The sequence below is a fragment of the Marmota flaviventris genome, chromosome 14 (assembly GCF_047511675.1).
Source record: "Marmota flaviventris isolate mMarFla1 chromosome 14, mMarFla1.hap1, whole genome shotgun sequence".
Classification (NCBI taxonomy): domain Eukaryota; kingdom Metazoa; phylum Chordata; class Mammalia; order Rodentia; family Sciuridae; genus Marmota; species Marmota flaviventris.
Genome location: NC_092511.1, coordinates 54,575,001 through 54,587,918, shown reverse-complemented (window position 1 = coordinate 54,587,918; position 12,918 = coordinate 54,575,001). Strand labels below are relative to the sequence as shown.

The 12,918-nt window shown below is 39.8% G+C and overlaps 1 protein-coding gene across 2 annotated transcripts in view; it reads right to left on the bottom strand.

The window, feature by feature from the left end:
• Positions 1–12,918, bottom strand: part of Meis1 (Meis homeobox 1) — a 137,472-nt gene that overhangs the window by 95,209 nt on the left and 29,345 nt on the right. For both annotated transcript variants that reach the window (XM_027934448.2, XM_071601653.1), the window contains exon 7: positions 12,713–12,824. In XM_027934448.2, the coding sequence (XP_027790249.1) occupies positions 12,713–12,824 (112 nt within the window). The remainder of the gene's footprint in view (positions 1–12,712; positions 12,825–12,918) is intronic.

Here is a 12,918-nt window from a genome sequence, read left to right as displayed (position 1 = left end):
TGAATAACCACAGGGCTGCCTCCAGCCTCCCCCTGCACTGACCCCTCCTCCATTCAGATCTGACCATGCCGTTACTTAAGGTGTTTAGTGACTCCCCACAGTCTCCTACACAAACTGCATATAGGATCCTTCATGGTCTGGCCCCTGACACCTCTTGGGTGTCACCTCAGACACATTTCCTTGCTCACAGCCTGTCCTCTATTCATGATAACGCACTAGCAAAGCCTCCACAATGTCATGCTTTCCTTCTCCTTTGCACCTTTACACAAATGGATTCCTTTGCCTCCTGTGCCCTTCTTCTTCCCTATTTGTCCCAAGTTTCCATCAAAGACTCACTCCCTTGGGGGAGTTAGAAATCGGTAGCAAAAAACAAACAAACAAAACAGAATTAAAAAAAAAAAAATTCTCCTAGGGCTAACTTTCACTCTGAGAGCAGAGCTAGTCTCACCATGACTAAAGCTGTATGCAGAAGGACCCACATCTGAGTTCTAACCAGGCTGAATGAGAAAGGGTGCTGTGATCCATTAAGAATGCCTGTCATGCCAGGGAGTTGCTGCATCTCTATTGGGTGCCATCCTGGGCCAACAAATTGCACCAAGCCTACTCACGAATGAGACTTAACTTTTGAGATGTCAACTGTTTGCTCTTCACTGGACTATCAGTTTCCTTTTTCCAGAAATGACCTCTTTGACTTTGGATTCTCACATCTAGCGTCAGTCTGCAGTGGACATTCGATTAATACTCATTCATTTGGTGAGACTATTTCTGTTTTTTATCTCTTCTATCTTGAGGAGTAGTCTTCTCATTAAGCTTAAAATTCACAGTATCAAACAATACCTTTTATTTGCACTAAATTCATTCCTTTTACATAAGGGGATGTTCTTGGCACTGAGATGGGGTAATGCAAATATTCTTAAGGCCCAGCTCCCTCAATTACACAGGCAAAAATAATATTCCCTCCAAACCTTCCTTTTTAAAGACAGTGCATCAGAATCTTTCCATTCTGGCATCCCAACACTGCCCCGTACCATGCCTAGTCTAACCATTGATCATCTGAGTCTCTCTGGCTCCATGAACCCTGTTTCAGGGGACAATAGCCAGATCGACAGGAGCATTCTCACCCCTACCACTGACCCCAAAGTGGAGGGAGAGAAGATGGGAGAGTGGAGCTGGTGATCCACCATAAAACAGTCAGAAGGTCAGAAGGAGATAGACAAGTGGAGAAAGGCCTATTGGCATGACAAAACAATTAGTACCTTGGGTCATATTAAAACAGGGTATCACCTGTTCTAATCATGGAAATCACGACTAGTTTAAATACCAAAAAGTTATGAGTAAGAATTGATTGAATATGATTCCAGACATCAAGCAATCCAATAGGTTAGTGCTGTTATTATATTTCCAGCATTGTGCCAGGAGCTGAGAGGAATTTAAAAGGAGTCACACAGATGTTGCTGAGAATATCAGTCTACGCCATCTCACTGGGTCTTTGTGTGAAGACATGAGGAGAATTTCTTTTAGATCTTAATTCCAGTTAAAAGGATTCTTCTGAGGAACGTCCAAGAATGCTATAAATCTTGTAAATTCTATTTCACTCTTTGTTTTGACTGTTAGGAAGCTCGGAGCCAAATTAACTACCTACTTCCAGCAATTATCCATGATCTTGTAATCCATATTATTCTGAACTACTACTCTATGACTGTCTTCTTGCTCATTTTCCTTTTATTCTAATTTCTTCATCTACTATTTTGACGTAATTGTATACTTATCTAATTTGTTAATTTCCTTAAATTCTTTCTTAGAATGAGAAGGAGAAGATATATGCATTTTAAAATTCAATACAGATTGTACCAATTTACAATGGTGTGATTTAGAATATTTTTCAACTTTTCAATGGTGGAAAAGTGATTCACATTCAATACAAACCATATTTCAAAATTTGGTCTTTTCCTGGGCTAGGAGCCTGCAGTTTGATGCTCTCTCATGATGCAGGGCAGGGAACCCCATCTCCCAGCCAGACACAAGACCACGAGGATGAATAAATGATACTCTACAAAGTGCATTGAATGCACTTCCTGCATTTGATAATTTCAATTTACTATGGGATTAAAGGACATAATCCTTTCATAAGGCAAGAAACATCTGCATATGCTTTTATCCCAAGGCATCAAAGAATAAAAAGAGGTCACAGTGCTACCTGCCTGGTGTCATAGCTACATTTCAATAGGAACATTGATGGCAAAGAGTCAAACTAAAAAAAAAAAAAAAAAATGAAACTGTTAAAGACATAGCATTGATTAAATGCTGATAATTTAGCAAAAAGATTATTGACAGACAAAATATGTTCTGCCTTTACTCTTCAATTAACCCTTCCTTAAAACATATGACTGTGAATACAATTTAAGATTTGCTATATAAGGGCTGGGGTTGTGGCTCAGTGGTAGAGCACTTGTGTAGCATGTGTGAGGCACTGGGTTCAAATCTCAGCACCATATATAAATAAATGAATAAAATAAAGATCCATCAACATCTAAAAAAAATTTTTTTTTAAAAAGATTTGTTATATAAAATTGTGTTCTCTTTTCCTCCTGATGTGGAAATAAGTAAAAAGAAGTTCCACTTTATTGTTTGTTAGAAAATAAAATAAGCTGTGTTTAAGAGGGAATGCATATGGGTTATATTGGTAAATGGGGTAAGCCAAAGCTAATTGTACTAATCAGATAGAATGCTTTTAGGTTAAGTAATTATGGAAAATTATCTGCAAGACTGAACTAATCCACAAAGCCAGACACTTGAGCAAACCCAACTTTACTGACTCTACCTCTGGGACCAATCAATACAAAGAGGTAGACAACGCCTACATCTTTTTAAGGAAAATGCTTGGCATAAATGTACTGTTTGGGTTATTTTTTGCTAGGCCGACAGCCAAATCCTCTACTACCATCTTTAATTAGTGCTAGCATTCATGGGGGAGAAAGATGAATTCAGGGGCAGAGCTAAGTATCACATCCCAGGGGATGAAATCATATCTGCTACTGGGAAGTGCATAGGCCATAAAAGCCTCTTCCAAGGGTAACACAGTCACTCCTGTTTCAAGGTCCTGTCTCAGAATCCATTCTCACCCTTAGCCCTACAATCCCTCAAAAGATCCCAAAATACTGCTGCTGTCTTTCCACATCTTTTGTTAGATGCCCGTTGATGGGCACCCGATGGTATCCAAGGAGAGGAACAGGAAAAACTGGGAAATACATAGGTGGCGTAATTTAAATGACATCCCCCAAATCATCTACCACCAACTTCGGAAACAGTTCCTCATCGAGACTTTCCTTCATTGCCCCTGTTGAAATGCATCTCTGAGAGCCAGGACAGGTGAGACCTTGGCACCTATTTATACTTTGACAGATTTCCATGGGAGATTAGCTTTCTGGCACCCAGAAGAAATCAGTCCTGAGGGAATGTAGTGCAATCACAGCTTGAAAACAGGAAGGAGTTCTTAGTCCTATTTATAAATGAGGATCCATCAATGTCTATGTGCCTGTAACTGAGCTGAGCAACAGATATTCAAAGATGGAGAATTCACAATTCCTTTCCAGGCAGTCTTCTGAGAAGGACAACCCACACATGGCCCATCTATGGCTCATTTCAGCATGTGGTAAAAAATAAGAACACAGGACACCAGCATCGAAGAGAGTCACTTGCTCAAACCTGGGGGTTTGTGGACTACTTCCTGACCATAACACTTGAATTAAGGTTGAAAGCTCTTCCCTGGGCCACATGGATTCTCCCTCCACCAATGAGTCTCTCGTTAGAATTGAAGATGTATATGTCACTAAAAAGGAGTAAAAATTCTATTTTTATTCTTACTAACCTCTAATTACTATTTCCTTCAAGCATGTACATAGATAAGTAACAAACCACAGAACTATTAGCAGGGACAATGACTTTCTCCCCCGTGGAAATCATTTTCATATATCATGATAGAGTTGATACAAATACCTTAACACATCACTTACATTCATCACTACTTCAAAAATGTAGTAGACAATGGATTTTGGGGTAGATCTTGTTATGCAAATGCATATTTAACAAAGCATTTACATTACTATGTTACAATTCACTTTCTTATAATTTTTTATTTGTTTTAGTTAGTTATACATGACAGTACAATGCATTTAAGTCTGGCATTTGCCAGTAAATGGATGGAGTTGGAGAATATCATGCTAAGTGAAATAAGCCAATCGCAAAACACCAAAGGCCAAATGTTTTCTCTGATATATGGATGCTAATTCACCATAAGCAGGGGAGCTCTGGGGAAGAATATAATTTACTTTTTAAAAAATAATGGGATTTTCAATATAATTGTTTTCCCATATTATCCTATCATTTTTAATATTACTCCAAAAAGTTTCCCTTGACTTCACCAAACTGCTACAGGAATCTCCTCCCCAACTAAGATGTCAAGATTCCATGAAGATCAATTTGAGTCAGCAGCCAGGTGACTAACTGGGATAAAAGTGATGATGGCCCCCATGGTCCAGAGACCAGAGAATCTGGGTGGCCACATGGGTTACTAGTATGTTGACAAATAAGTACAACTTGCAGCACCCTAGGAACCCCCAGTACTTAGTGACCATTTCGCTTCCATACACTTGATGTCCTTGTTGGTGCACACAAACTTCCTGAGGACAGATATAATGACCTACTTACTCATTTTCACAGCCTCACACAAAGCACCTGACACACACTAAGCACTTAATCCATTTTGATGACTTGACTAGAATGTATAAATCTACATTTCCCCCCTTAAATACAACTCCTGATAACGTTTTGGCTTGTCTACAGAAGAGATTATGATGCTAAACTCTTTTTTATCTCCTTGGGCTATGTTAAATGAATACTTCCCTAAAATTAACTTCCTCACTTCTGCCTTGCCAAGAATGACACCGGGTGAAGAATCCACCACCTGGGACAATGGATTCTCTCCTCATTTATTTTCTTGGGGAGAAACTAAAATACATGTTTAGGCTGTGCCAGGCTGTATGTGGTGGCCCTGGAACGGCTGGGAGGGCCAACCTGAAAAACAAGTTATTGCTTATAGTTTAAAATCCAACACAGGAGTGAGACAAGAAGGGAAGGTGAGAAGGAACAAGAGGAAAGAAAGAACTGAATGAAATAATTACAGATTGAGACCTGCATTGTTAAGCTAAGCTCACCCTTTTTTTTTTAGTATTTACATAAAGCAACAAAATGAATGCTGTTCCTATGATTATGGATGATATTCTTCTACATGTGATGCAGCTTAGGAAAATATCTCACAGTTTGGAAAGGAAAGACCTGAATATTATGGACAATTAACTCCTGGTCCCCTACAACAGAAAATATATTCCACTTTCACTAGAACCCTAGTACTCTTCTAGCCAGGAGAGAATTCTCTAGTTTATAGCAGACTGAATGAAACTAAAAAGTAGCTACCTTAAAAAAAAAAATGTTCATGCTTCTGGCTGCAAAGCTAAATGATGAAATGACATAACATCATTATTCATAATTCTTTACTGCTCCATTTCCATTTATTAAAAATAATGCATGAGTCTTGGGAGACAAAGTAATTAATTCTAGAAAAGTCAAAGAATGAGTGTATAATTTTAGAAGCTCTACAAGTCACACTGAAGTCCGTATTCCTTAAAAGCAACAACAAAACTCCATCCATCCACAAAACCCCCGGATTAGCCCAGGTGGCAAAGGCCAGTGTCAGTAGGCGATTTGGTGGCAGCACATAGCAAGTCTTCTGTTAAATGCAAATCAAAGGGAAAACAGAATTGTGGCTTTAAGGCGATACTTAATAAATATCACACCTTTTAAGTTTCAAAACTGAGAGTATAAAAATGGCCAAGAAATCCAGACCAAGAGTTCACACATAAATAAAAATGTGCAATCAACAGAAACTGTAAGAAATGACCCTGTTGACTAATGTCCTGTCTTTTGCAATCGAGGGTCAGACCTATTCAAACCCAATCACATGAGGATGGAATCAGTAAAGGTCAATCAAAGACAAGCTGAAACTCCAACTGTCTAGCTGACCTTCAGAGCTTGTGACAAATTGCTATCAGTCAATGTCAACTAATGACAGAAGCTCTTTGGCTAATCAATTGTTCTAAAAATGATCAAGAAAACTACTCACAGGACAGCTCATTTTCACATCAATGCCTGTGAAGTATGAAAAGCTCATTTTTTGAGTTTTTAATAAGCTCATAAGTAAAGCAGTTACTTGGTAACAGAGGTCACCTTACAGAAAAAGACAGAACCTTTGTCTGTCTTTTACATATTCTTTTATTACCATATTATAGTAAAAATATGCCATGGATATGCCAGAGGGCTACATAATAAAGTAGGTAACACTTCATCCACTTTTGAGACAGATAATGGGTGTGCGAGAAGGAAATCTATTTGGCTGTAAATAATTTCAAATGCATGCTTTGGTTGTTTAAGATGAAAAACAGTGACCTCAAGTTTACTAGTGATGTGGCCTAATAGAGAGAAGATGTACTTTTAGTGAAAATGCTTATTGCCAAGTTCATGACCCGAAATGCAGTTAGTCCTTTTAGAAGATGAAGTTATTTTTCTGCAAGAGGACTTGCTCTCATGATATGAGAAGCCAAGCAAATGGAGAACAGAAAACTGTTACCCACATTTGATGAGTCAATAAAAGAAAAGGGAGTGCATTACAAGATGTTCCTGGGAAAATAGTTCTCAATCTAAACATCTAATTGGACATGTTTGAGAAGTTAATAATATGGACCTTTTGATAACAGGGATTTGTGGAGTATAATAACTTCCTCTTTCTTTTTTTTTTACACCTGACTTTTCCCACCAGGAAATCATTTTCCTATTCTGCCTGCCACCGCATGCAAAGGCCACACTTTAATTTGCAACCCAACATTAAACACAAGCAAAGTAACACATAGGGTGCAATGGTCTAAGACCTGGGGGCCTGTGGTCACAATTATATTTTACTTTTCCCTTTCGCTCCAAAGTGTATTAGCCAAAATACATCGCAGTGCCCTTGAAATATAAGAAGTCCTGGGAGAGATGCGAAGCTTAAGAAGCAAGTGTGAACAAATATGGATCAGACAAGTCTCTTCGACCAACAGACAGATGAAGCCAAACAAGAAGAGAAGAAAAGAAAAAGAAAGTAACCCACTTTGAAACACTTCTCATCATCTTCAAGGTTCTCGAGTTATTATAAATACTTGGTTTTCAAAATCAGTTCGAAATTTTTTTCCCCCAAGAAAACTGTTTCTAAACAAATGGTGATAACTTGTGTTTTCATCTGAAAAAAACTACAAACAGACAGCAGTTTCAGATTACACCCCTAAACCTGAGTTGCAAGGGTAGTTTTTCAAATTAAAATATCTTCTGTGGCCTCGACCACTCTCAAGTTGTCCATAGGAAAGAAATAAAGGAGGGAGGGCAACACTTAAGCCGAGCCATAATTGGAAGTATGTGAAAAATGAAGTGTCAGTTTGGTCAATAAAGGGCAAAGGTCAAGGGGAACTGCAGCCCAAACTCTGTGCGAAATGTGCTCATTAAGACATCCAATCAGAAAGCTCCTTCCCACCTATCCCATTATTCATCGGACAGCTGACTGTTTCAAATGCCTGGATTTGGGCTGTTATTACTTTTCTTCTTCATGTAAAAAGGAGAGCTGGCATATAAATCGTTGCCCAGTCATCTGGAACACAATGTGGCCCCTTCCCCACCTCCTCCCTTCTTGCTCCCCACCCCCTCTCAGGCAGCTCTGCCTGCTGGCTTCACAGGTCTGGAACAACTGCCTTGAGATTCCCCTCAATAAAACAAGGAATTGCCTTCTGCCATAGGTTGCTTGGACTCATACAAAAGCTGGCGTGGAGGGGGTGGGGCAGTGGGAGGGCGTTGCAAACGATGGATACATTATATTATAAAGAAAGAGCAGTGCTTTTCAGTTATTCCTCTTTAAAGAAACATGGTGAGTTTTGCTTTTTCTTTTTTCTAGAGGTACTATTGTTGATCTGAGACCTGCCCCCAAAAGGAGAAGTTCCTACATGGGTTTTCGAGGTGCCAGCAACCATTAAAGTTCTCTCAGTTTGAAAATGTTTCATACCAAATTTTGTTGTCAAAATAATACTTGATCCTCACAAAACGGGAAAATAAGATGAGCTTTAAGTGGGAAATGTTCTGCAAGAGAAATCCTGACTTGATTTCTGGGCTCTTATTCTCAATTCAATAACTCCTGAATGAGTGAAATGCTATAGGCTCTTAATACATAATACAAATTAATCATATCAATCATCACGCTCTCCTTGTAAAAAGCTCAATCGCCATTCTACTTAGCAAACAAAACTAGGTTCTTAGTCCCAGGCAGTCTTCCCCCAGGAGTCTCAGCTGATTCTGTCATGTTCAAAGCCATGTCACCCTTACAGAGCCCAGCACCAGACCAGTACAGACGGCTGTGGAGAAGGCTGCCGAATTGGTAATAGAAAGAATGTCTGGCAAATGATCTCTTTTCCTGTTTCTAAGCCACACAAAAAGTACTACATCAAATGGGATGTGGTAGTTAGGAGCTTGGGCTCTGGACTCAGACTTGGTGGGTGTGCATCTCAACTTGACCACCAACCAGGATGTGGCCTTAGGCAAGTCCCCTTGCCCCACTGATCCTCCATGACCTGGCTCACAAAGTGGGGGATGGAAATACCTACATTAACTGACAGTCCTTAAAATCCTATTTTATTATCATCGCTTATTCAGCTCCCTTGACTTTGGACCACAAAGGGAGACATGCCCAAACTCAAAATGTGGCCAATCATAGCTCAAGCTGCTGGTGAGGCATAGAGTGGCTGCAGCAGGAATCTCATGGGAAGAGGCACAAGGTTTGCTTGGTTCTCCTGCTCCAAACCACACACTTCCTGGAATGGGGCCCGATTATGGCCAGTAGGGCCACCGCGCACAGTAGGATAAAAAAGACACTTGAAGGACACAATCTGCCAACCTGAACCTCATATTACAAGACACTACGTGGGAGTCCTGAGAACACTCCATCCTGATGTAGTTACAAAGCCCAGAGACCCAGAGGGCAGGATGCCTCTGACAACTACTCTCCAGTATTTTGGAGGCATTTTTTTTTTCTCCTGAAAAGTGGGAAAATAGCAAATAATTGACAGGGATAAAATAAAGACTCTATCTAATATCTTTGGAAATGCTTTGAGGAAGTTGAAAGGTAGGCAAAATCAATGTCATAGGAAGAGCAGCAGAATTCCCAGCCAAACACAAAAGCTTTCCTTTCAAACGCCCATTTCAAGGGGGCTTGCTTGGGCAAAGGGCCACAGGTGTTACTATTAAATGAAGGGACACAACACAGGTACAAGCTGTCATGACAAATAATTTAGGTGGGGAAAAGCTATACGATGTAAGTCATGAATCAACATTAAGTCTTTGCATTAAGTCTCTGGTATCTTCCTAATTGCATATCTTATGTACATTCTCTTTAGAATGCCCAGGATTGGATTTTCTTTCATTTTTTATGCTTATGTAAAACTTTGCTCTAAAATTATTTCATCAATCATGATAACTTACTAACTTGGAAAATAATCAGGTTCTCAAAATCATCCAAACTGCTAAAAGCTCTAACCAAAAGCAGCCATTACTGTCTTTTGAAATACATTAGGACACTAGGAAACTCCTGGATGACTTATTTTATTTTATTTACTTTGAAAGTCCAAAAGACTAAGACTCATTGAAAGACACACACACACACACACACACACACACACACACACACACAGAAAGAGAGAGAGAAAGAGAGAGAGAGTGTTATATACCTGCACCATGTGGCAGAGAGGCTATTTAAGAGAGGGTCAGAGCCCAAGGAATTTTTTTCCTTCTTTTCTTTTTCTTTTTCTTTTTTGGCACCACAGGTGCCATAATGAAGTGGTAGAAATGGAAAAGAAACGAGGCAAAGGCAATGCGGTACAAATAAGACAGTAGAGAAAGTTTTAAAATATGTATTACTCCTGTCTGTGGGGGAAACACCTCTTTGGATATGTTCTTGACAGATTGAGTTATTTCTGTCTATTGAGTATGTATAAAGACATATTTATGGATTTATAAATCTTTTGAAGAGGGCTGTTATTTACCCAGTTGACTAAAATGGACTCAAACTGTGTAAATAACTATTTAGGACATGTACTACGGGCCAAATGCTGGCACAGCCTACACACACCCATGCCTGCCAGAAAAGGCAGACAGGGAAAACATGGACAAGCCACTGTACGCACTTAATCCAAAGGCTGCACAAAGACCCAGCTCCACAGGTCTTAGGGATGAAAAAAACGGGCTTAGAAGGGTCATGGCTGACACGGAAATGTGCATGAGTTGTTTTGGCAACACTTTCAGGCATTGTTCTGCATTTTGCAGGAATAAATCTCACTGCAGGAAAAAAAAAAATCCCACCAAGGAAAGAAATGCAAAGAAGACCTAAAGATGTGGCTCCCACTACCTCTGTTGCCCAGATGGTAGAGGGCAGGGAGGGGAGGGCAGCACAGAAAGTTCTTATTTGATTATAGTGAAGTAATGGACTAGTTATTTGGTGGAGAGATGAGGAAGAGGGTATGAGGAGTAGAAACATTATATGCATAATCAGGACACTAGGATTTTAGGTCAGGCACTGTGCTGCCACCTGAAGAAATAAAAAACTTGTCCATATCTTATTTTTCTCATCTGCCAAATGGGGGTAGGTCTGCTTCATCTGCCATCTGTTTTAAAACGGTTCAATCGAGATGCTTCCAATGCGATGATTTATGTGAAAATGAGAAGCCTTTCATTTCGAAAACCCAAGGTGGTGGTCTTAAATATTAAAAATATTTATATATTTTTATATATAAGGCAAACTTTCTAAGTGATAAACCAATAACGTGGAAGAGTCCCTGGGTCCTGGTTATAATCAAATTCACTATTAAATAGCCCTTGGGAGATCACTTGTTGAAGTTAAAAGAAACACAAAATTCCTAACTCCTTGACATGGCTCAACAGAGGGGAAGAACTGGCATTGGGCATTTGCCCTCTGAAAATCCTCTTATCAGATTATGTTGGAGAAAACTTAGGCATCTCAGTCTTAAATTCAAGCGCATTTCAGCTGTCTGCCAGCCTTAATGCAGCAGCCAAACTGCCTGCCCATCCTTAGATGATGTATGTTTTTAAAAACAAGAAATGAAAAAAGAAAGAGAAACAAACAAAATGCTCTGCTGTGACCCCCACGTAGCAATTTTGGGCTACAGGAAAAAAAAGAATTTAGATTCCATTTACACCTCTTTGAAAACTCATAATGTAAGTAGAATTCTGAAAGTAGGGCTTTATATATCAAAAGTGCTGACGCTGCCTTAACTACAGGGCTGTGAACAGCGACGCCATAACATATACATATGCACTTGAAAGAAAAAAGGCCCCTTGGATTTATGCTGCATATCATCTTCCAGTAAAAGTCAGAGGTCAGAGTTCACCTGCTTCTGCCTCGGCTCTGGACTAGTTTACTACTCCAGGCTCCGTTTTTACTAGGCTTATACTCGTGATTAAGTCAGCAACTTCTCTTTGAACAATAAAATGTCTCAAATGCTTAAAATTATGTTTGTCGAAGTTATTCCCAGGGCAAATAGCATATATGTGCCTTAAAAACAAAACAAAACAAGATAACCCCCCAAAAACTTTCCTGTTCTTGTTTTCAGATGAATCGCGCTAAATTCATTTTAGACTTTGCAATTCTGATTGGTATAGTCCCACTAGCTTAGACAACAAAACTCCTTCATTGCCTAACAGCACCCCAGTGAAACATGATCACAAAACCAGATTTTAAAGTATGTACCTACTGTGGGCCCACAGTCAACTCCATGAAAGCAGACTTTCTATATTCAGTCAAAAAATTCTCTTTTAAACTTTTACTGCATTAATTAAACACAAAATCCACTGTAGGAGTGTCTCATCAAAAGCAATATTGAGTTGTGGGGATACTCATTCAGCTTTTCTTGAAGACTGACTTGATGTTTAAACCTTGCTCCCTGCCACTTAAATCAAGCATGCACATCCCTGGAGACCCACATGCACACACGTGTGTGTATGTTCATGGCACAACACAAGCTGATATCTTTCCATGTCTTCCTTATTCACTTAATCTGGCTTTGCAATGAAGTCACACACTTTAGAGTTAATATAAGGAAAAGCAGAAAGATGGCCTCAACCCAAGGGAGAGGAAAGCCCAGCGTGGGTTGCCCAAGGCCTTCTAAGCAACTGAAGACATTGTTAACTTGGGATCCTAATGGGTGTTTCTTCATGATTCCTTGGAAAAAACCTCTAAGGGCAAGTGATAATAATACTTTCTATTTGTATGGCAGGGCATTAGCGCCATACTGTTTATGCATATTTGAACTTCCAATCTACTTCTCAAGTCTTGCCCTTGGTCAATTCACTGACCCTGTTTCATAGAGGTGGCCAGGTGACAGGCAATAGGCAACTGGGATGGCACAGAAGAAGAAAAGGGCAAGGGAATTAAATAGGATGAGCTGATTTTCACATTCTACAGGATTTGTGTTCTAGGAGGAACTGTATAGAGCGTAACTAACTAGACATTTCTGATTTTTCAACCCTTGTAAATAAAACAAGTATCAAAAGAGAATGAGAACACCTCCCCTACCTTGCTCACTGCTGTTATCCCCACTGTGTGACGTGTGGCCCCCGCTGGATGGGCCTGGGGTTCCTCCTGAGCGGGTGGACGCCGTATCATCATGATCTCTGTTCCAAGAGGGCTGTGGGGGCACAAATCAGAAATCCAGATAAGAGCTGTGTGTTAACACTTGTTGGGTATGATCCCATCGCATGGTGACTCCATGAAGGGAGGCC